Raw genomic sequence first — 25,051 nt, 5'->3', positions numbered from 1 at the left:
CCCAGAAGCTCCTCGGCTTCCAACCGGTCCCCCAGAGCCCCCCGCGGGCCGCGTGGTGTACCCTTCATGATGACTTTCTTCTGCTGCGACACGGCTTCGAGCTCCAGGCGCAGGTCCTTCACGAGGTTCTGGTACTCCTCCACGTGGAGGCACTGGCTGTCCTTCTGCTCCTGCAAGTGCTTCAGGATCTGCGAAGACAGGGGTGCCGCCAGCAGCAGTGGACATGGGGGGAGACCTTTCTAGAAAGCTGAGAGTCCAGATAGGCAAGGCTGTGGAGACGCCAGGAAGTAGAGCCTGGGGTGGCCAGGGCCTGGGGCTGGGAGGCACAGGGGTTACCATGAAAATGGGTTTTGTTTTGGAGAGATGACAATGGTCCGGAATCAGTCATGACGATCACCGGATTTTGTGACTATACTAAGGATCCAGTGACTGAGACTGTCCTCGAGGATTTTTGTTTAATATGGTTTTGGGTTTGCACTCAGTGTTGCTCAGGGCTTATTCCAGGCTGTGTGCTCAGGGATCACTCCTGGCAGTGCTTGAGGGACTATATGCAGTGCTGGGATTGAACCAGGGTCAGTGGTCTGCAAGGCAAATGTCTCAACCTTTGTGAAGCTTTCTTTCCGGCTCTTGAATGGGGAATTTTATGATAGGCCATTAATATTGCAGTAAAAACAATTAAGAAAGGAATAAAAGGCAAGCTTCTGTCAAGTTCCCACACTCAGGATGCAGGTGAAAACAAGGCCTTTCTTCTCCAGACCAGCAGTTCTCTGGTGCTCTGGCTGGGCCAGGCTCTGTCCAAGGTCCTGGGGTGCTGGGGACGGACACAGGCATGAACCTGCCCCACGGAGCTGACTATAGCTGAGTACCACACACAGCAGTGACTTACAAAAAGCTTTTTTTCTTGCTACACCTGGTGGTGCTCAGGGCTTATTCCAAGCTCTGCACTCAGGAATTGATCCTGGGTGGACTTGGAGGACCACATGGGGGCTGGGGATGGAATCCAAGTGCCTGCTCTGCTTTAAGACTTCTGTCCCAGCAATTTACAAAAACTTTTGAGGTTGGTAAGTGCCATGGGAAGACAGTAAAAGGAGAACAGAGGCGAGGGATGACGGGTGTGGATTTTGTTTTTGGGTCACACCTGGAGGTGCTCAAGGATTACTTCTGACTCTGAGCTCAGGAATCACTCCTGACCGGGCTGGGGAACTATATGGAATGCTGGGGATCAAATCTGGGTCACCTTATCTGCTGTTACTTTCTCTCTATGCCCCAGGGGTAGCTCTGTAGCAGTGTCCTCCAGTTGTTCATTGATTTGCTTGAGTGGCACCAGTAACATCTTCATTGTGAGACTTGTTACTGTTTTTGGCCTATAGAATACATCACAGGTAGCTTGCCAGGCTTTGCCATGCAGGCGGGATACTCTCGGTAGCTTACCAGGCTCTTGGAGAGGGACGGAGGAATCAAACCCGGGTTGACCATGTGCAAGGCAAACGCCAGACTCCAGACTCGCTGTGTTATCACTCTAGCCCCAGGGGGTATGGTTTGAAATAGGACAGATGGGTTTGCCTCAATGAGAAGGTGTCCTCACTGATGCTCCAAAGTTCAATACTGAGCTCCTAATTCATCCTGACAACTTCTGGACCAAGAGAACCTCTTGGAATGCTTGTATATATTGTCTGTCCTCTTTGCCAGCTCTCATTGCTATTTTAGCTGGTTTGATGATAGAGCTTCCTTGCCATAACCTCAAATTCAGTGACTGACTTCCTGAGTGGAAGACCTAAGTGAGGTTTGACTAGTGTGTTGGCCCAAATATTGGTGTCTGTTTATATAGGTTAGACACTTATTCATAAGTAGAATCCACATTTGAACTGACTTTGAATTTTGAAAACAGTAAATTTGAATCGTCTTCCCTATGTTTGCAATTTTAGCCATATATGAAAATCTGGATGGTCTGACTTTTGCAGGAGACCCTGTCGTGTTTACTATTAAAAAAGATTAAGAGACAGAGACTGACACATAGTCAAGAACTCCATAAAAGACTGTTGGTGTGGAAAAGAAAAGGTGGCTTACCTTCAAAATTCAGTTTCCAAATTTAATTCTGCCAGCACACTTGTTGGGGCAAAGCACATTTTATATATAGTATCCTTATGATTAGATCCATTGTATTTACTGGTTTTGGCATGTCGAATATGCCAGAGATAGCTTGCCAGGCTCTGCTGTGCGGGCAACATATTCTTGGTAGCTTGCCAGGCTCTCCGAGTTTCTTGGGAGTTCAAGATGCTGCTCTGTCTAATGTTCATTGATTTAAAGAAGGCCTTTGATTCTGTTGAGATGGAAATGGTCATTGAAGCCCTAACCAATCAGGGCATTCAAACTCAATACATCAGGATCCTCTGTGAGCTGGATTATGGATTCACCACCAGGATCTCACCATTCTACAAGGAAGTGATCAGTGATGTCAAGAGAGGGGTTCGGCAGGGTGATGCCATTTCACCAAAATTCTTCAGTGCCACCCTGGAGAACGTCATACGATGACTGGAACAGGAAGGAATGGGAGTGAAGATAGACGGTCGGCAACTACACCACCTCTGCTTTGCTGATGACATCATTCTAATAACACCAAACATTAGCCAAGTGGCACAAATGCTGACCGACTTTTACCATGAGTGTGGAAAGGGTGGACGACAGATGAATCTCACGAAGACAATGTTTATGAGAAACGGTCTCGTTCCTGACATTCCATTCACTCTCAATGGAATGAACATCTCCGAATGCAACAGTTATGTGTACCTAGGTCGAGAAGTCAACATGACGAACGACCTAGCACCTGAGTTGTGCAGGAGAAAGAGAGTGGCTTAGAATGCCTTCAAGAGCATTGAAGAAATAGCTAAGAGTGGGCACTGGTGGAGGGATGGGTACTCGATCATTGTGTAACTGAAACCCAAGCACAAAAATTTGTAAGTCTACAACTGTACCTCATGGTGTTTCACTAATAAAAATTTAAAAAATAAGAAAAAAAGAAATAGCTAAGGGGATGAAGAACCTCCAGTTTCAAGCACATCTCTTCGATTCCACTGTTCTTCCTGCATTAACATACGCTTCAGAGACCTGGGCCCTATGAAAACAGGATGACAATGCTATTTGGGTCTCCCAAAGAGGAATCAAAAGAGCTATGCTTGGAGCATCACGCTTCACTCAAATGAGAGAAAGAATCCAGAGCTCTGACCTCCATCGACGATCAAGAATCAAGGATGCTGTCTTGTTTGCCAAGGTGTCGAAAAGCAGATGGGCTGGACATGTAATGAGATTTGGAGACGACCACTGGCCTAGAGCCATTACCAACTGGATTCCAGGACATCAAAAGATCGCGTGGCCGCCCACCTACGAGATGGTCAGACTTCTTCATCAAGACCCTGAACAATTGGCTTGAGGCTCTTTGTGTTCCTAAAATGAGCAGACGTCATTGGGCTACACTAGCATGCGACAGGGATGAAAGGAGACGTTACTGGCGGCCGCTCGAGCAAATCGATGAGTAACAGGATGTCAAATGATCAAGTGATCAAGTGATCCTTATGATAAGCCCAACTAAAGACAACAGATATAAAATAAAGTATAAAATGGAGGAGAGAATAAGCAAGAAAACTCAGAATCCAAGTCACTCTGGCTGGACCTTACCAGGAAAAAATAAGCAAAAGTTCCCTCACCTTCTTGATGTCTTCATAATCTTCCGAGGACTCAGGAGGATGCCTATGAACTGCTGTGTAAGAAACAAATTCTGTTTGCAATTTTATCAGAGCCTCTTCACGTTCCAAAACCTGCAACCGAGAACATAGATCAGTTTTGTGCTGAATGCGCCAGCAACGTGCTTAACACAAGGATTATTTTTTTTCTCCAGACTGTTTCATTTATCAACCAACGTTCACTGTAACACTCTAACTCATCACACACTTCCAGACTAAGGCCTCTTCCTGTGGGGTTGGTACAGGGAAGAGATGTTGTTCTCAAATTTTCATAAACTTTCCCTGAGGAACAGACACTGGTTTGTGTTGAGTTTGGCAGGGACCCCACTGTGGATTGTCCGGGACCTGTGTGGTACAAGTGTGTGAGGCAGAAGGAGAAGGTTCTTTGACTACTCTGGTGGAAAAATTCAATCAGTAAGAGGATGAGATCCAAAGTTCAAGAATTTAAAAAGCAAGTTTCTTAGGAAGGGGTGAATGCTTATGTGCTTTTTATGAAACAAAACAAACCAAAAAATCAAAATAACAAAAACAAACCATAAAACTTTTGTTATTTATTGAAAACAATTCAAATGAACTGAAATAAGGAGTGACAATCTCTTCATGTATTCTCTAGATGGCACTAGTGGCAGTATCTGGTTAGTACTTGTGGTTCAAACACTTCAAAAGACAAAAGTGGAACTGGAGTGTCCACCATATCCTTTCACTTAATGACATCGCCTTTCCATGTACCTCTCACAGAGCTGCTTAATCCTTTGACTTGCTGCATATTATTTTATAAATGGCTATCTCTTTATGTTCATTTATTTAATCATTTTTCCATGGATGGGTGCTGAGGTTGCTGTGTGAGAGATATTTCAGTCTCTTTAGAATCTCAAATTTAGAGTGGGTTGGGGTGGGGACATACCAAGGAGCACGTGAACAAAAGACCAGGGAAGGTTTACACAGTCATGCATCGGTAATGGTGTTTTTGACATGACAAAACCCATAACCAGTCACCCCTCCAGTTGCTGTGTGTAGCAGGCAGTGCCATCTGGGTTTGCATAAATGCATTCCAGAACAGTTACACAAGGACAAAAACCACCCAGCAAAACATTTCTCAGAATATCTCCTCCTTACTAAGTGACACCTGATGACTTACGGATCTCAAAGACACCTGGTGAAAGGGATGAGTGCAGGTGTCTTATCTGTTTTTCACATTGGACATCTCAGAAAAGATGAAAAGGAAAAGGCCCTTACCAAAGCGTTACTGCAGGCTAGTTTATCCCGGAGCTCCTGGATGAGATCGTCCTGTTCGGAGACTTTGTGCCACACTTCCGATAGACGTTTCAGGGTCTCCTGATGCTCATGAACCATGCAGGGGGCAGTGGAGATCTGCACCTGGGCATGATCGCCCTGGTTCTTGGGATCCTGGGAGAGTTAAAAAGAATGGGTTGGTTTGTTCAGCTTAACTTTAGAAAGCCATGACTATATCTAGACAGATTCTAAAAGTTTATGTTCACATGTGCACGTCATGGATTCCTTAACAGAAAGCCTGTGGGGGAAGCAACAAGGATTTCTACATGGCAAAAATACCTACGAATTCAACCCATTCCTAAGAGAATCCACTGGAAAGTCAGTTTTCCCTCTTAACCTACTAACTCACGTCTCTTCCATGAAAGTCTGTGCTAACAAGTTTATTTCCGGAATTTTTCCCCCAGGAATAGTCTATGCAGATTTGTATGTGCATATGTATGTGCACTAATTATATACACATTAATTATACACAACGCATTATTGGTAAATCAAATGATTAAATGTATATAAAATTTTATCCACAAACTAATTTCAACTATAATTTACCTAGAAATAAACTTTGCAAGAAATATGAACTCTGTTAAGAAAAGTGTAAAATCTTAGGGAATGAAACAGAAGAAAACTAGGCAAAAAACAAAAGCATGTCATGTTCCATAAGGTGTGTCAATTTTTTCCAAATGGAAATTTCTTGAAAATCTACATAAATCTAAATTTCGCCAAGAAAAAAATTCACAAAAATAATCATGAAATATTTGAAAGTAAAGCACCATGAAGGTGAATCTTCCCAAAAAGGGGCTGTCAGAAAATCTACTATTAGTAAAAAACTGATTGTGATGCAGGAACTGGGGACGGTGATGGGCTCTATGTGCTGGTCCTTGAAGAACAATCTCTTTTTTTTTCTTTTTGGATCACACCTGGTGATTTTCAGGGGTTACTCCTGGCTTTTGCACTCAGGAATAACTCCTGGCAGTGCTCAGGGGAACATATGGGAAGCTGGGAATTGAACCCAGGTTGGCTGTGTGCAAGGCAAATGCCTTACCTGCTGTGCTATAGATCCAGCCCTGGAGAACAATCTTTTTTTTAAATAATGTAGGAGTACTGCTATTTGTTCAGCCTTTGATTAAGCTGATTGAATTGGGCATGAACTCCACATTAATTTTTAATTTTATTATATCACCGTGAGATAGTTACAAAGCTTTCATGTTTGAGATTCAGCTATACAATGACGGAACACCCATCCCTCCACCAATGCACATTTTCCACCACCAATGTTCCAGGTATCACCCGCCCATACACACATACACATCGAAGTTCTCCTCTATGGCACACAATCCCGGAGAACAATCTTATAGGAGACACAAATCAGGAAGTATGAAGGCCTAGGGCTGCACAATTCACGGATAAGAATGACATCTGGGTGAAAGGTGAGGGTTTGGGAAGTAGCGTCTAGACTGACAACAGCCGACCAGGGCTGAGCCACACGGGTCAAGTCCTACCTGGCTGATGATCCCGCTGAGTTCCCCCTCCAGCATCTTCACTTGGCACTCCAGGAGCTCGATGTTGCTCAGGGAAGTCTGATATTTATCCCTGTAGAGACTTAAGCTCCTTTCTAGGGAGAGGATCCTGTCTCCGGCCAAGGCGAGCTGCTCCTGTGCCAAAACGAGCTTCTCCCCTGTGTTATCCAGACCTCCCATCTCCTCTTCGTAAAGGATCACCTGAGGGGGCAGGAAGGAACACACACCACACTCAGCCCACGGAAGCCCCTGAGAGGAAGAGGGGAGGCTGTGGAAGCTTCTTCTAGCTTCTCGAGAAATTCAGGAAGCAAGATGCTGCGAGGTTCCTGTCAGAATGTGAAGCACTAGGAATTTTTCAAAAATTGTGATTTAGATGGTCATTTCCTTCAAACTAGGACCTATATCTATTTCCCATCCTGCCTGGCTTGTATAAGAATTCAATAAAGACTTGATGAATGGAAATGAGGGTGTACAATTCCCCATGCTAAGGGCTTGAAATACCGGCATCCTCTCTTTCCCGATATTCTCTAGAGGCCTAATTTAGGAGCGTCCAGCCCCTTAGATGCACAGGCCTTGTCAGTCAGGTTCCCTCGAGACGGTGGCAGAACATGACCTGTAACCCTTCTGGGATCGGCACAATCCTTATTTAGACTCCTTTTTTTCTTTATCAATTAATTAGCCAACCAATTGACAGATATTTGTCGAAAGCTTGAAAGCAATGTGACCAATCAGGGGGTAGAATTCATTGACTCCTCCTTCAGAGAGTTTACAAACTAAAAATTTGTGATGGGGGTGGGGGGTGGGGTTGGGGAGATCAGAGTTCAAAGTAGCAAACTATTGCAGAGAGTTGAATATGTGGACGTGGAGTCTTGAACAGCACAGAATGGAGGACTTGAGAGCAGGAAGGTTGTCAGGGAGAATTTATTTTGGCTCCAATAGTCTGGCACAGGTTTCAGAGAGGAGTCTCTCTCCTGACCCAAGGTAATTATACTGGCTGCCTGCCGCTTGAGTATGGTTTTTTTTTAAATTTTATTTTTAGTTCACACATAGCGATGCACAGGAATTATTCCTGGCAGTGCTTGGGGGACCATATGAGGTGCTGGGAATCGAACCCGTGTCGACCGTGTGCAAGGCAAACACCCTACCCACTGTGCTATCACTCCAGCCCCCAATTTTTTTTTAAAGGAAAGAATATTCTAGTTTGAGTTGTTTACTAGATAAGGAGAAGAGCTGAAGAAAATCCTGTATAGAAATGTTTGGAACCAAACCTGGACGCTCATTTCTCCCGAGAGGCACTGCTCATTGGCACATATGTTGCTTGATCTTTGCCTGAGGGATGCAGACAGGGAAAGTCACCAGTCCTGGGGGGGTCAAAAGCCTCAGAAGAGGCCCTCAACAGTGTTGCTGGTACCACCCTGAGCTTTGTCTCTCCTAGAGCTCTCCAGAAGGACCGAATCCTAACTTCCCACGGCAAGAACCTTGATAGAAATTTTCCTGTTGAGAATTCTGGCCCCATCTTTGACTCACTCTCACCCATCACTGGTGCTAACTCACCTCTTGAATTGACTATTTACATTCATCTCTGCGTTGTAGGATCGGTGGTTGATGCCCAGCTACAGACAATACTAAGATGCTGACGTGTAACAAAGATTGAGAGAATCTGGTAGGATGGCTGGTTCTTATTGCATTTTTTCCCAATGCATTCCTAATTTGGGATTTGTGTTAGTAACTACTTGTAGCAACCCGATGAATCTCATATTATATCTCTCTTCCCTTTATTACTAATAGAGCCTTGACTTTATTTAGGATGGCAACACATCTCACTAAAACATATTTTCTAGACTTCCTGGAAACTAACTGTAGTTATTGTGATTAACTCTGGTGAGTGATGTGAAAGAAAAAGTGTTGTGTGGGGTTTCTGGAGAGTAGAAGGGAGGAATGTACCTTTTACCCCTTTACTGATGATTTGAAACAAGGGTGTGATGGTTGGCACTCCAGCAGCCAACTTAGGCACCTAAAGAAATGGAGCAGGACTTCATAGTGGGGTTAAGAGATGAGACTTGTTGGCCTGAAGAGACAGTACAGTAAAGTTTGATCCCTCCTGGCATCCCCTATGGTCTCTTGTGCACTGCCAGGAGTGATTCCTGGGTGCTGAGCCAAGAGTGTGAATCCAAAACTGAGAAAAAAAAAAGAAAAAAGTAAAAAGAGATTAGACCCAAGGAATCTAATTAATTTATGGTTACCATGACAATCCTACATCCTCAATCTCCAGCTTCTTTGATGTCAGAGAAACATACCACCTTAAGCCATTCTTAAGAACGAGTCTCCTGCCCCTGCGCCTGGCTGTCCTCACCGGGACCCCTTGGAGGGAGTAGGGTTGAGTTTATCTCCCCCTTCCCCGCCCCGAACAGATCCCCAGCAGCTGAGGACCTCCGGAGCCAGCCACGGCCATGCTGGGACCACTCTCCACATGTCCAGACGGGCCTCATGCATGCAAGAACTGGCAGAGGAACCCAGGTGTGCGGGTCCCGGGGCTGAGGTCTCCAAGCCTACTCGGATTGGGACTGGGCCTTCTCCACCCAGACTCCCCTCATCTTCCAGTAGGTAGGTGTCACACCCACCAGCTGCCACCAGCGCCAGGTTGGTCCCATCAATGGCCAAGACACAGAGACTATAAAACTCAGCTCCCGGAAACGCGCGGCCGCATTTGCGGCTGTGCACATCTTATTTTTTCCTTTGGAGAACCTGGCAGTCACCAAAAGTATCCTGCTCGCGTGGCAGAGTCTGGCAAACTTCCGTGTTGTACTCAATATGCCAAATACCAGTAACAATCATGGGTCTCATTCTCCTAATCCTGAAAGAGCATTGAAATGGCTCTTTTAAAATCTCAGGGCTAGGAAGAAGGAGACGTTACTGGTGCCTGCTCGAGGAAATCAACCAACAACAGGATGATCGTGATCGTGATCGTGAAGCCATTCTTACTTGATATTTACTGTAAGAAGCAGTCAAATAGAAAGACCATCTGACTCAGTGCTACTTTATTCAGGCTGGTCTCTGGTTTAAGTTCCAGCAAACCAGTCGGTTTTACCAGACTCCTGCATTTTCATTAAAATGATTTGTGTTCATCAACTTTGTCCCAGGTTGTACTATGTAGAATTAACCTTTCTGTATTCTTTCTCTTGTACTCCTTTCTGGCAGATTCTTATGTTCCCTTTAAACATTCTCTGTTGTTGTTTTAATTTTGGGCCATACTGAACATACTTGAGGGGCACTCCTGGCTATGCACTCAAGAATCACTCTTTTTTTTTTTTTGCTTTTTGGGTCACACCCAGCAATGCTCAGGGGTCATTCCTGGCCCTGCACTCAGGAATCACTCCTGGCGGTGCTTGGGGAATCATATGGGATGCTGGGGATTGAACCCAGGTCGGCCGCGTGCAAGGCAAACGCCCTACCCGCTGTGCTATTGCTCCGGCCTCTCAAGAATCACTCTTGGCAGGATTCAAGGGACCATATGGGATGCTGGGGATCACACTCAGGTCAGCTGCATACAAGGCAAACGCTCTACCTGCTGTACTACATCTTTAAACGCAAGGGAAGAAAATAGCAGGGGAGGCAGCCCGTGATTTTCCGTCGACCTGAGGGTTTGCTGCTCCTTCTGCTCCTGCTCCATAGGTCTGCTCGATAGTCCTGGTCTGCCGAGTTTCCTTTGGGTTACACGAGGAAGTTATTCTCCACTTTAATAAATATTAAAGTGGCTTAGTTTAAGGATATGCAAGGCATTCGTTTCTGTTCATGTACTAGGAACAGAAACGAATGCCTTGCATATCCTTAAGCTAATTCTATACTCTCTAAAATTCCACTCTGGAAAGATCACTAATCTGGCACCCCCTAACTTGAGGCGTAGTTAATTTATCAACCTATGCAAGTGATGGAAATTTCCATATTATCAGAAGCCTGTTTTCCCTTAAAAACAAACAAACAAACAAACAAACAAACCCCAGTTCATTTAATGGAGCTTAGATCTCTTTGATCCCCCTACCCCCCTGCCCCTGAGACCTAGAAGCCTTTGCACTGAAATTATAGCAAGAGAACAGAGATGTGGGTTGCATACTCCTAAGGGCAATGGGTGCTCTGTCCCCGCCACTGCGTGGTCCCCCTCTCCCCCCAGAGCTCTTACCCCATGATGCCATTCCGTCTGCTCAGCTTCAGCAAGCTCAAGAGTTGGAGAAGTCTGGTTTGTGACACCTGAGCAAGGCTCTGTGCTGCTGTCTTCCCTAAGCTTTCCGCGAGCCCCTCCGCCCCCCGCCCTCCCCGGCAGACGAGACCTTAATTCTGGAGGGACCGGGGCCTAACGGGACACGGTGCGGGTCCTCTGTCTTTACCTCGTTTTCTTTCATTTTGCAGTGATGGTGAAGAAGAACCAGGTCCGAAGTCTGCTTCTGCAGGACGGACTGATACTGCAGCAGGGAGCAGTAGGACGTCTGCAGCTCCTGCGTGCGAAGCTCCAGCTCTTGCTGAAGGGACAGCAACTTTTTCTTCAGTCGCTGGAGCTGCTGCAGGTGACACTGTTTAGTAGGCTCAAACTCCGTCTGTAACTCCTGGAACGGTAACGGTTACTTCGGACTCGGAGCTAGAAGACTGACTGTGGCTTGTTTTGCTTGCTTTTGGCCACACCCAGCAGTGCTCAGGGCTTAGGGGTCACACTTGTCAGGGCCTGGGGGACTATCTGGGGTGCCACGGATCCCCCCTAGTTGGCTATGTGCAAGCTAAGCACCTTACTCATGGTACTGTCTTACTAGCTCTGTTTCCTATTTAAAATGTGATCATTGTAAGCATACAACTCCAGGACTGTAGCATGTCCATACAGCTGTGCTACCATTATTATAGTTCCATTTCAGTATGTTTCTGTCATCTGAAAAAAATGTCCTTAAGGATGAGGAAAATAGTTACAAGGGTTGGAGCACTTGATCTGCATCACCTGGGTTTGATCCCCGAAAAACCCAGCTGGGGACAGCCCCTGAGCACTGCTGGATGTGACCTCATAAAACAGTAACATAAAACCCCCTTTGTCCATTCCTGATCCTGCCCTAGATCCAGGTAACGCCATCTGCTTCCTGCTGCTAAGGATCTGGTCCTTCTAGACACTTATAGCCATGGGATTGCAAGTGCTCTTTTGAATTTGACTTTTTTCACCTAGCATAATTTTTGGTGGGGGAAGTTGGGGCCACACCTGGTTCTCCTCAGTACTTTCTCCTGATGGTGCTTGAGGGACCATATGTGGCGCCGGGGATGGAATCTGGGTCAGCCATGTGCAAGGCAGGTGTCTTAACCCCTGTACTTTCTCTTGGCCTGATTCTAAAGATTTTAACATCTGCTTCCAGGGAGATGAAAGGCATCCAGAGGTGAGGGGAGACATGATCTCCTTTAGGTGTTACAAAGGAGACCCGAGCAGCTTGCTGAAAACCAGCACCCACTGGATTTGTTGGTGCAGTTAATAGTCGGATGGTGGGAGGCGATGGTTAGTCAAGGCAGAATGACTCTGAGATTAGAGTGACCAGGGAAAGGAAATGTTAATGCGATTAATTAATAAGAGCAGAATCCCAAAGGGAGAGAAGTCTCTAGGAGATTTCTGGGGGCGGCACAGAGAAGATAAGGGGGACTCAGCCCAGCTCAACTGCAGGACGAGAGCTGATTGTGTCCGTTCAATTGGAATTACTCTCTGCGGCTCTCCTGGAAGTTTATTTCAACCTAAATGCCTCAGAATAGAGGGGACAGACAGAGAAAATGGACTGCTATAATCACCAGGCCAAAGAAATTCTAGACAAAGACAAGCTGAATTCAGCCTGAGTTCCGGAGCTGCGGAGTGAAGTCATGGAGATTTCTGTTCCCAAGGCAAACAAAAGGAGGTTTGTATTTATTTGGTTTAGCTTTAATTGCCAACATTTATATTAAATGTTTTTAGTGAAATGCTTCCATTATTTCCAAGATAAGAATGTGCTGCTCTTACAATTTATCAGTGAATGAGGAGGGAGCTGGGAGCAGCCTGTACAAGCTTGCACACACACACACACAAACACACACACATACAAACACACATGCACACACTCACACACATACCAACTCAAACATGCACACACGTGTACACACGCACACATACATGCACACATACATACCATAAATGCACACACATGCATGCACACATCACACACATACACACATACCAACACAAATATGCACACACATGTGCACACACATGCACACATACGCATACACACGCACAAATCACAAATGCACACATACGCACACGCATGTGTACACACACGCACATACATAACACTGGTGCACGCACACTCTTGTCTAGGGAAGTTCTTCCAAGAGCCACAAACTGTCTACACAAGAGAGCTGGGCAGTGGGAGCTACTTGGAAAAAGAATGATAAGCACTTAATTGGACGGAACTCAGCAGAGGCTGGACTTTCCAGGAGAGGGTTGATTCACAAGGGTTTATTTCAGCTAAGCAAATTCTGAATAAAATCCTTATCGGGGCTGGAGAGATAGCTCTAGGGCTGGAATTCATGGCCTGCCGGACACCCAGGTTTGCTCACTGACTGCTTAATGCCCCAGGTGCCATGAGTAGCCTCTGCCTTCGAGCTGCTGGCTATGGTTCCAAAACAACCCAAAAGTCTATCAAAATTTGCCTAAATCCTGCTTCTCCTGGCTTTGCTGGGTAACTGTTGATTCAAAGGGCTTCTCCGCTGCTGGTTATAAACCGTTCATTTGAAGCAGACATCAACTCTCCCGCTGTAGATGGTTTCTTCGCTTCTGCTTATTTCCAAGTCTCCACTTTCTCTTCACTGCCCTGGTTTGGAGATCAGGCTTGTGGGGCCACTGGGCTCCCCTTGCAGAGCTACACCAAGCAGCAGTAGTGGGGGGTGGGTATGGTAAGAGGTGCCAGGGTCCAACTCATGGTCTCACACCATGCTCTTCATGTACTCTGTCACTTGATTCATCTCCTGGCCCAAGAAGAAAAACCACTGGGACTTCCCTTCCTAATTTTTGGTAAACCATTTCTGTCTAGGTGTGTTCATAGTTCTTCGGTTTTAAAGTCCTGGAGGATAAACAGATAGAGCCTGGCAAGTTACCCGTGACGTATTCAATATGCCAAACACAGTAACAACAAGTCTCATGAAGGAGACGTTACTGGGCACACTCGAGCAAATCAATGAACAATGGGAGGACCGTGACTGTAATATATATAATATATATATATATATCACTTATCACTTAAAATCACTTAACTTCCCATTAGTCGTCGAGTTGCTCGAGCGGGTGCCAGTAACGTCTCCATTTGTCCCTGTCGCGTGCTAGTGTAGCCCAATGGCATCTGTTCGCTCCGGGAACATGAAGGGCCTCAAACTGATCGTTCGTGATCTTCACGAAGAAGTCTGACCATCTGGTAGGTGGGCAGCCACGCGGTCTTTTGACATTCCCGTGGAATCCAGTCGGTAATAGCTCTAGTCCAGCGGTCGTCTTTAAATCTCATTACGTGACCAGCCCATCTGATTTTCGACACCTTGGCAAATGAGACAGCGTCCCTGATTCTTGATCGTCGATGGATGTCAGAACTCTGGATTCTTTCTCTCATTTGAGTGAAACGTGATATTCCAAGCATAGCTTTTTCTATTCTTCTTTGGGAGACCTGAATAGCGTTCTCATCTTGTTTGCGTAGGGCCCAGGTCTCTGAGGCATATGTTAATGCAGGAAGAACAGTGGAATCAAAGAGATGTGCCCGGAGCCGGAGGTTCTTCATCCTCTTAGCTATTTCTTGGACGTTCTTGAAGGCGTTCCAAGCCGCTCTCTTCCTCCTGCGCAGCTCGGGTGCCAGGTCATTTGTCATGTTGACCTCTCGACCTAGGTACACATAGCTGTTGCATTCGGAGAATGTTGTTCCATTGAGAGCGAATGGGGCGTCAGGAACGAGGCTGTTTCTCATAAACATTGTCTTCGTAAGATTCAGCTGTAGTCCTACCTTTCCACACTCACGGTCAAAGTCGGCCAGCATTTGTGCCGCTTGGCTGATGTTTGGTGTTATTAAAACAATGTCATCAGCAAAGCGGAGGTGGTGTAGTTGCCGACCATCTATCTTCACTCCCATTCCTTCCCATTCTAGTCGTCGCTTGATGTTCTCGAGGGTGGCACTGAAGAGTTTCGGTGAAATGGTATCACCCTGCCGCACCCCTCTCTTGACATCAACAATCACTTCTTTGTAGAATGGTGAGATCCTGGTAGTGAATCCGCAATACAGCTCACGGAGGATCCTGATGTATTGGACTTGAATGACCTGATTGGCTAGGGCTTCAATGACCGCTTCCGTCTCAACAGAATCAAAGGCCTTCTTTAAATCAATGAACGTTAAACAGAGCATCTTCAACTCCCGAGAACCTCAATGAGCTTGGTTATAGTGTGGATATGGTCGATGGAGCTGAATCCTTTGCGGAACCCGGCTTGCTCGCATGGTTGTCCTTCATCTAGTGTTCTGCCAATCCTATTTAGGATGACTCGAGTGAACAACTTGTAGATGACAGACAATAGGCAGATCGGGAGATAGTTGCCAATGTCATGGATGTCTCCCTTCTTGAACAATAGTACAGTCCTGCTGGTTTTCCATTGGGACGGAACCTTGCATTCAGACAGGTAGCGAGTGAAGAGCCGAGCCAGTGTATTGATGAGTACTGACGGCAGGTTCTTCAGGTGTTCAGGTCTGACCTTGTCTGGGCCGGGTGCTGTTTGTTTCTTTACCCATGAAATAGCGTGTCGGATTTCGGAAGGGAGAACGTTGGGAATGACATATCCATCCTGTGGAATTTGGTATGTCGGCAAGTGGACATGGCTATCGAAGAGATTTGAGTAGAAGTCATGGATAATCTTCTCCATTGCTGTTCTGGAGGATGTGATGGATCCATCAGGACATCGGAGGGCAGTCATCTTGGTCTTGTAGTTGGCGAAGGACAGGCGGGCGTTACGAATACTTTTCCCGGCTTCTGCTGCATCTACCAGTACTTCTGCTCTTCTCTCTTTGAGGTCTTCCTTGATCGCATCTCTGCACTGCTTTGAGAGCTCAGACGTTAGCTTGCGGTTGCCTGAGGCATGCGCCAAACCACGCTGGCGAATTAGCTCAAGAGTTTTCGAAGATAGGCGATTTTTTGTGGCTATCTCTCTCTTGGCATTTCTCGCACATTCATGGAGGTGCTGAACCAGTCGATCGTATTCCTCGTCAATGTTGTCAACAATGGCATCTTCCCATGTTGCTGCAATAGTACCAAAGAGTTCCCAGTTGGTGGTCATTTTGGGAGTTCTCTTTTTGAACTTTGCAGCCCTTTCTCCCCGCTCTGTGAAGTAGAATTTTGCACGAAGGAGACGGTGGTCTGATCCCGTTCGAAATTTTGGGACAACAGCGACATCGGTCAGGCAAAACCGTCGATTGAATATGATGTGGTCTATTTTGTTGTGGAATCGTCCACCGGGAGATTCCCATGTCCATCGTTTAGATTCTGCCTTCTGGAACTGTGAGTTACCATGAATGGTCTTGGTCGACATGATGAACTCAGACAGTCTCTCATATATATATATATATATATATATATATATATATATATAGCGATAAGACTGCTGCATTGCATTTATCTTTCCCAAAGTTCACGTTGACTCATCAGGGTGTTACTTTGCTTTGAAGCTCCCTGGTGGACCAAGCAGGCGATGGGCATTCCCTGAAATCTCCGATGCAGAGCAAACAACGCCCGCCCTAATTTGCCTGGTAATGAAGATCCAAGAGTTTTGTCCCATATGCAGAAAAAAACAGAGTTTCCTTGGAAGAGAATTTTAAGCACTTGTGCACTGTAGTTACTTAGAGGAATCAAATTCTGAGACTTGGAGAAAAGCTGGCATTTACTTGGCATTTATGAAATTTCTACTCACTTATCAATGAATATTTACTTTGGCCTTGGCCAGCAGGACTGGGTGGCTCAGTGCTACTGCCCAGAAATGTACTGTTCAGCATTGAGGGGCCTCCAGGCCTGTTTTGGCAGAGCAGGGCATAAGTCCTGACTCCTCTACGACCTCCTTGATCTCTATCCTTAAGTGATTAAAGATTATTATTATTATTATTATTTTCTTTTTGGGTCACACCCAGAAATTCTCAGGCCTTACTCCTGGCTCTGCACTCAGGAATCACTCCTGGGGCTGCTCAGGGGACCATATGGAATACCAGGGATCTAACTCGGGTTGACCATGTGCAAGGCAAACGCCCTTCCCGCTGTACTATTGCTCCAGCCCTAAAGATTATTTTCTTCCTTCTAAGGGGAAAGGTCCTGCTCTGGATTTAACGTACGTGTTCCTTATGGATTCGAGAACAGCAGCATCAAGGCCTCAATGCAGTTTCCGCTGCTGCTTTTGTCTTTCCCTTCTGGTGGAGACCAACTTGGCGAGGTTCTGCTCTGCTTACATTTCAGATGAGAGCTGGAGGAAACGAGCAGGTTGGAAATGATTTGCGGAAGTCAATTCGCTCTTTGAATGATTAGCCAGAGTTGGATGAAGATCCCGAGGCCAGCTGGTCATCCAGTTTCTTGAGAGTTCCAGCCGGGCCCCAGCTGTCTTAAAATATGGACAGAGTGTGCTGTCCACCTGTCAGAATCTGTTTCCTGTGTTTAGTCAACCTTTCTAGTCTACATATGGTCCAAGAGATTAAGGCTATTGCTCCCTCCTTGCCTAGGTGGCCACTTGCTCACAGAAGGAAATTAATTAGCCTGGCATGATTTGCCTTTTGAAAAGTCACATTGGTTTCCACCCAATACTTTGCGCTTTTCAAGTTGATGCTAATTGATTGATGTTAAGTTCTATATTTTCCCTGATATTGAAGTTAAGCTGACAGGCCTATAATTACCAGGATTGTCCTTTTTCCCTTTTTAAAAAGATGAGCACTTCATTTACCCTTTTTCAGTCTACAGGGACTTGCTTTATCCTCTTGAGTTCTCAAAAATAATCGCTAGCAGCTATGTAATAACACCTGCCAATTCCTTAAGTACTCTTCGAAGTATGTCATCAGGCCCTGCTGATTTGCTTAAAGCTGGCTTTTCAAAAATACTTTTTAACCATTTTATTCCTTATTCTAGTTTGCACTAACTCTGTCACAGGCTGGCATTCTTCTGATAACTGGATCCCAGCTGATTTGCCCCACTTCCCTGAAAAGAATGCAAAGTTTCATCTTTTCCCAGTTACTGTCAGGAATGTCTCTCCCTGTCTTCACCCCTCAGGGGGGATATTTTACTGCTAACTTTGGTTGGGCCTTCCATGAAAAGTTTATGTTACTTTTGGTGGGAGCTGTTTCTGTGGCCATGGGGGAGGTGCCATGTTGTGCCAGGAACTGAACCAGGGTCTCCCACGTGCAAAGCTGTTGCTGAGGTCCTTTGAGCCATCTCCCTGGGCCCTGTCTGTTGTGACTTTTTATATCTTGAACCAATTGCTTTCCTTGTCTGTTGTCTCCCAAAGGGGAGAGTATAGAACTGTGAACTTCAGAGGTGTATATTTCTGTTGGATGCATCTTTATGGCTTAGACATTCTCCTCATCCACGATCTCTGCTTACCAGAGGAACAGTTTCACAAAAATAATTCACAAAAAAATTGAAGTCATAGAGACAGCTCTTATATACACTTGATCCACAGTCTCCTAACATTAACATTTTATATAACAATAGTGCATGTTCAAATTAAGAAATTAACATGGCTTCTTTACCTCCCTCCCTCCCTCCCTCCCTCCCTCCCTCCCTCCCTCTCTTTCTTCCTTCCTTCCTTCTTGGTGTGGGGGTTGGGTTGGGGCGGGGCATACCTACCCAGTGGTGCTTGGGGCTATTTTTGAATCTGTGCTCAGGTGTGACTAGGATAGTGCCTGGAGGGTCACTAGCAGCACCGAGGATTCAAACCAGGGTTTTGGCCAAGCAGTTGAAGTGCCTCAACTCCTGTAACGTCTCTCCTACCCCAACACTAGTTAACTTCTCAATTGGTTAATTAAGAAATAAACATCTTGACTCAAGTTATACACTTTACTTGGATTTTTACCAGCTTTTCAATTTTTTTTTTTTGTTCTAGATCCCACATTGCATTTAGCAGTTTCACTTGGATTTTTTCCACTCCTAATGATAAGTCTATTATTATCATAATTATAAGTGATATCACTGCGTGGTAATTTCTACCAAGAGTCTATTAACATTTAGATATTCAGCTAATTACTTTTATCTACAGATCAAATTTACTCCCTTTTCTTTCTATGCTAGGATTGAACCAGTTCTCTGGCATGAAGGCAGTTTCTCTACCACTGAACCACATCCCTGGCTCTAGGAATCAAATTTCTCATATAGTTCTATTAAAAATAATGTTCTCTAGAGGGTTAAAGAATGAGTTAGATGATTTGAGCTTCCTGAGTGTCAGGATATTTTCCCCATGTCATGCCCTGGACTGAAGGAAACTTGAAAATTACTTTAAAAAGACCCTTACCAGGCTGGAGGCATAGTTAAAGTGAACAGGGTGCTTGCTGCCTGTGACTAACCCAGGTTCTATCCCCAGCATCATATATGGTCCCTCAAGCTCCGCCAGGAGTGATTCCTGAGAGTGGAGCCAGGAGTATGTCCTGAGCACTGCTGGGGCGTAGCCGACCTGAGTGCCTGAGTTCCACCCCCAGCATCCCATATAGTCCCCAAGCACCGCCAGAAATAATTCCTGAGTGCAAAGCGGGGAGTAAGAAACTCCTGAGTATCACTGGGTATGCTGCCATCCCTGTCCCCCTCCCCACAACCAAAAAACAGGTATATAACTCAGTGGAAGAGTGCTTGCTCTTTACAGATGAAGTCCTGGTTCCATCCCTGGAACCCAGCCACCCAGCCACTCACCACACACACACACACACACACACACACACACACACACACTCACACACACACATGCATACACACAGACACACATACACATACACACAGACACACAGAGACACACAGTACACACACACACACACACACACACACACACACACACACACACGGAAAAAGACACTCCCTTCTCTGGCTTACTAGTGTTTATTTTTTTGCCCCTCTGATTTGGTTTTCCTCCGGCTTTAATTGCCCTTGAAGGAACCTACAGGGAGGCAGTGAGGAGCCTATCTTAAAGGGACAGTCAGTCTCAGGGGCAAGCAGTGTAAAGAGAGAGTGCGCTGCGGATATTCTGCACCCCAGACACCTCACTTGCTTCCTAATCTCACCTCTGTACCTGGGCTTTCAGGCAAGATGCCTTCTTGGTTTTCAAGCTCCTGCTCTTTCTTTCCCCAACTCCCATTTACTGCCACTCTTCTAGATCCTACCGTCTGATGCAATAGTCCAGTTCTCTCTCGAGTTTTGGTCCTGAACTCTAACCTCCTGCTTCCCTCCTCAGATCCTGAGTCAAACTTTTAAATTAGTCAAACTTTTAAAAAAATCTTGAGTTTCCTTTTGTTCCCACACTCCATTTCCTGGTGGAAGGCGGATGTTTTAAGGATTTCCCTGGCAGGTGAATGTAAGTCTACCTCTAATTGTGTATTGGTATGCAAAGTCTGAAATTTAAATTCTGTGTTAAGTGCTAGGGGAAAAGCCCCCCAGTAGAGCTTGTTTCAAGCTGTTAGACCTTCTTCTTTGCAATTAGAATAATAAAATGCGATTTAATACCTTTCCCTTTCTAAGTTGCCTTTCTAAGCCATGCAGCTTTTCCCTGACGGGGGGGGGGGGGGGGGGGGGGGGGGGGGGGAATAAATAAATCGGTGACAGCCTGGGTGAAAAATATCCTAAAATGTTAATATTTAGAAAGAAGTAAATTATGATAATATTCTTCTGGAGGTCCATTTAGAAAAACCAATGGGTTTTTCTATATTTATGACTTTCCGCAGAAAGGGCAGCAAGACTTAATAAGATGAGGCGCAAATGTTGTATGGAGAGGGCTTGTGGGTGTTTAGGAAGCCCTGGAATAACTCCAGGAGACACATTGATCATACTGGGCCCTTGACGACCACCCCCGACATGGGGTGGTCTCCACCCACCAGCTAAGATTTGAACTTGAGGATCAGCAACAGATCTGTGCATCTGAGACCCACTTTATCTTTGCCAAGAGCTAATGCCCCTCCCAGGAAACTTAAGACTGTAGTTACAGGGTTCTTGAATGATCCAGGGTTTGGGGAGACCGCTCCCAGCTGATTCCCCAGTGTGCACAGAAACCTCGAGAGACTGATTGAGTGACCTGAGTGGTGGCATTTCCAAAGGGAGAAAACCCCAGGCTGCAATGAAGCAGCCTTGGCTGATGACCCGCGAAGAAGCTCTGCAGTGTTCCTGCACGCAGGGGCAGAGGTGGGGTCCGATCGGGGGAGCAGTGGCCTTACGTGGTTGTTGTTTGCCATAACCTCCTCCCCGCAGAGTTGATTCTCCTGCAAGGTCTTTCCCTGTCTCTTGCAAACATCATGGAGATTCTTGATGTCCACTTGCAGGCTCAAGAGCTTGTTGTTCAGGCCGCTTACTTCTCGGTCTCTCTCCTCTGCCTGGGTAAGCCGCAAAAACAAAGGCATCAATTTTAAACTGTCAAGAGAAAGCTTACTCGCATGCACTGGCAGGGCTGACAGACTTTAAATTTGCTGGAAATTTGTCCATCAACCCTCAGCTGTCATTACTCACCCGGTGTGACATTTATACAGTGTCCATTTGCGAGGTGTTTGAGCTCCCTGCATTATTCAGGCAATTAATCATTGAGATATTAATTAGTCTTTGCCACACCACTATGGGTGCATTGCAGACACCTACCCCCTACTTTCAGGAGGAAGTCAACACCTAGAATAATCCTGGGTTTCTGTGAGTAGGAATGGCTGGGCGATGGATGGCATGAAAACAGTGAGATGTCAGACAAACCGGTGAAGAGGAGTGTGACCAGTAATGGAACTGACCCACAGGCCTCCCTTCACTGTCAATCTGGTGCTTTTTCTGGAGAGGGACATCTTCAGAGATGGGAATAAAGGGTTTTCAGCCTTTGACATCAGAACCCTTTGTCAGCTAATGACATTAGAACTCTGGCTTAGAGGATGAGTGAAGAGGAGTAGGTCTTTTTTTTTTTTGGCTTATTTGGGTCACACCTAGCGTTGCTCAGGAGTTACTCCTGGCTCATGCACTCAGAAATTACTCCTGGCAGTGCTTGCGGGACCATATGGGATGCTGGGGATCGAAACCGGGTCGGCCGCGTGCAAGGCAAATACCCTACCCGCTGTACTATCACTCCAGTCCCAGGTCTTTTATTATATTTTCATTTATTTATTAGAGCATTACAAAGCTGCTTCATGATTGGATTTCAGTCATACAGTATTCCAACACCCACCCCTCCACCAGTGTGTATTTCCCAGCACGTGTCCCCAGGTTCCCTCCCATCATCCCCCACCCCCTCAGTCCCTGCTTGCTTTTTTTGGCAGGTGCTTTTCTTCTCTCCTCCTCTTCCTCCTACTCCGCTTTCTCCTCCTCCTCCTCTTCCTCCTCTTCCTCCTCCTATTCTTCCTCTTCTTCCTCCTCCTCCTCTTCCTCTTCCTGCTCCTCCTCCTCCTCTTCCTCCTCCTCCTCCTCCTCTTCCTCTTCCTGCTCCTCCTCCTTCTCTTCCTCCTCCTCCTCCTCTTCCTCTTCCTCCTCCTCCTCTTCCTCTTCCTCTTCCTCCTCCTCTTCCTCTTCCTCCTCCTCTCTCTCTCTCTCTCTCTCTCTCTCTCTCTCTCTCTCTCTCCCCCCTTTTGTAGGTCTTATTTTTTTTTTTTATTTTTGGGTCACACCTGACAATGCACAGGGGTTACTCCTGGCTCATGCACTCAGGAATTACCCCTGGCGGTGCCCAGGGGACCATATGGGATGCTGGGAATCATTCCCAGGTCGGCCGCGTGCAAGGCAAACGCCCTACCTACTGTACTATCATTCCAGCCCCCTGTAGGCCTTTTATTATTGTATTGCTATGTCATGATGGAAATTGTTGAGTGAGGTCAAAAGAGAGCATGTGGTGAATAGGAACTTGCATGGGGACCTGGTGTGTGTGTGGGGGTATACTCCCTCACTCATCCCTCCCCTAGCCCTGTGCCTGGCTGTGGGGTGTAAAGAAATGAGGCGGCCCTTTGCCACTGCGCAGGTGCTTCTGAACCCCTGTGAGGACAGGCACAAGGTCCACTATAGTGTTTCAGATGCTGTACACAAGAGTGATGCTCTGGTGGGAGGAATCTGCCATGGCCAGATGCCCCGGGCAGGCCCTCAGGGATCCTCCTCAGGGGAGTATCACAGTCGTTAGTCGTCAGCAAGGAGGTGAGAGAAGCAAGGCAGGGCAGGGGAGGTGAGGCAGGGCACAGTCACTGAATTCTCGCCTGATCTTACAGACAGCACCGGAAGTTCTCCTTGGAGATCTGACTGGAGGGAGGGGAGCTGGGCTGCACGTCAGCCTGGTCTTGGCTCAGGGCTGTCTCTGGAGACACCAGCTCCCAGGGAGCACCGGCTCTGTCCCTACCCAAGCCCACTAGCCCAAGGCTGACCCTGAAAGCACAAGAAGCCAGGCGCGATCATTCCCAGCTCTCACTGTCATACTGGACCCTTCTCTACCTTACTGACCCTCCGCCCCACACACACTTGTGGTAGGTTCCAAACATTGACCTGTCCTCCTAGCCCTTGTTTTCCCTGGCCTTGGATATTTGTCTTCTGCTATATATTTTTTATAGACCACAAATAAATGCAGTCATTCTATATATGTCCCAAACCACAATACCCAGAGAGAGACAGAGACAGAGAGAGACATAGTCAGTGTGAGACGGAGACAGAGACAGACAAACAGAGAGAGAGAGAGAGAGAGAGAGAGAGAGAGAGAGAGAGAGAGAAGAGCCTGCCACAAAAGCAGGCTGGGGTGACGGGTGATGGGAGGGAAACTGGGGACACTGTTGCTGGGAAATGCACACCGGTGGAGGGATGGGTGTCGGAACACCGCGTGACTGAAACCTAATATAAACAGCTTTGTAAGGATCTATCTCACAGTGATTCAATAAACAAATCTTGGGAGGTGTGGGGGAGTCAGGGCGTGCCCAGGAGGGGAGGCACTCTAGTTCTGTCGCCCAGGGTTCTATGAGGGCTGAGCAGTGGAGCTGAAGCCAACATTCTGCTCCCACGTCGCCTAGGTCCCCCTGTCTTCCTCCACCTCTGAGCTGCAGAACACCCCTTCCCAGGGGAGCTGGAGGGGGAGATGGACATGTTAAATCAATCCTCACTGGACAGGCCAGCTGAAGAGGCTGCTAGTGGCTGCAGGGGCTAGCGGCTAACCCAGGAGCCTGGCGCTACAATGTCATAGCACTCGGAATCCAGAAGCTTCCCAGAAGTGCTGCTGTCTCAGCTAATTTATTTCTTCATTTCCATTTAGTACCTGGTTTTTTTTTTTAACCACTTTACAGTTTAATTAGGTTAACGGCATGGCTCTGTCATTAAAAGGATTTCATTATCTCAAAACTCTCCCTTTTCCTCTCTTGCCTGTCCCTTGGTCCTTACTTTCAGAAAAATAACAGTGGATGTCAACTGCCCCAAGCATGTAATTACCATTAAGACAATTACCCAGAACTCTCTTCAGAGAATATGAGTGCAACAGCTTTTTTTTTTTTAAAAAAAATTCTAAACAAAAGGTGTTCAGATACTGTTCTCCACCTTCAAAAGCTAACCCGCTGATGAGATGGGAGTGGTGGTGAATCTTGTGCTTCCCACACTTTTTCTCAAGACTGCACACTGCGTGGCCCCTTCCTTCTTTGGCATCCCAGCGGATTAGATGCCCAAGGCTGGTGCCATATGCCCCCTCTCCTCTTGGTGCTACACATTTGCCTCTCAAGGCGACAGCCACGCAGTCAGATTTCCCCCTATGGAAGCTGGTACATTGTAGACTCATCAGCAAACCAGTGAGCAAGCTGGGCTTCTCCACATTCAAAACTTTAATGTCCTTTCTCTCCCAGGCCAATAATACGTATTACCCACTGTCCACCCCTGCATAGTTTTGAATGCCTTCTGGGACAGGACCTGCTATCCCAGTTCAGTACCACCACCAAGCTTGAGAACCAGAATCGTAAATATAAATGACATCATCTGATTTGGACATTAGCACTGACTCAGAGTTTCTGAGACAATGTTTTTGTCCACAGAAACATAGGTTTGCAATAAATTGGCGCTCTTTGAGGATTCCCTAAATAACAAATGAGGATTCCCAAATAACAAATGTTTTTTTGCCAGATGTCAAGTGAAACTTGCTTTTGAAATCACAACATCACCATTCACTGCTAAAGGCTAAATCATAAAGGGATTCAGAAAAATGCATCAGAACAGGTATGAAAACACTGGGAGAGCAATAAGGTGATTTCCATGAACACTTATCTCATGGTTTTGCACTATTTGTTATTATTAGTTACCACAGGG

The 25,051-nt window shown here is 46.3% G+C and overlaps 1 protein-coding gene across 1 annotated transcript in view; it reads right to left on the bottom strand.

Moving 5' to 3' along the window:
• The window catches only part of PMFBP1 (polyamine modulated factor 1 binding protein 1), a 41,940-nt gene extending 20,853 nt beyond the window's left edge, over positions 1-21,087 (bottom strand). The window contains exons 1-6 of the mRNA XM_056135697.1: positions 20,989-21,087; positions 10,927-11,142; positions 6,527-6,745; positions 4,974-5,144; positions 3,702-3,812; positions 62-188 (exon numbers count right to left, since the gene is read on the bottom strand). Coding sequence (XP_055991672.1) covers positions 62-188; positions 3,702-3,812; positions 4,974-5,144; positions 6,527-6,745; positions 10,927-11,142; positions 20,989-21,006 — 862 coding nt within the window. The 5' untranslated portion in view covers positions 21,007-21,087. The remainder of the gene's footprint in view (positions 1-61; positions 189-3,701; positions 3,813-4,973; positions 5,145-6,526; positions 6,746-10,926; positions 11,143-20,988) is intronic.
• Between the last annotated feature and the right edge of the window lie 3,964 nt (positions 21,088-25,051).

Source organism: Sorex fumeus, unplaced genomic scaffold, assembly GCF_029834395.1.
Source record: "Sorex fumeus unplaced genomic scaffold, SorFum_2.1 ptg000122l, whole genome shotgun sequence".
NCBI lineage: Eukaryota > Metazoa > Chordata > Mammalia > Eulipotyphla > Soricidae > Sorex > Sorex fumeus.
The sequence above is the reverse complement of the archived record's forward strand: the minus strand, read 5'-3'. Positions and strand labels throughout refer to the sequence as shown.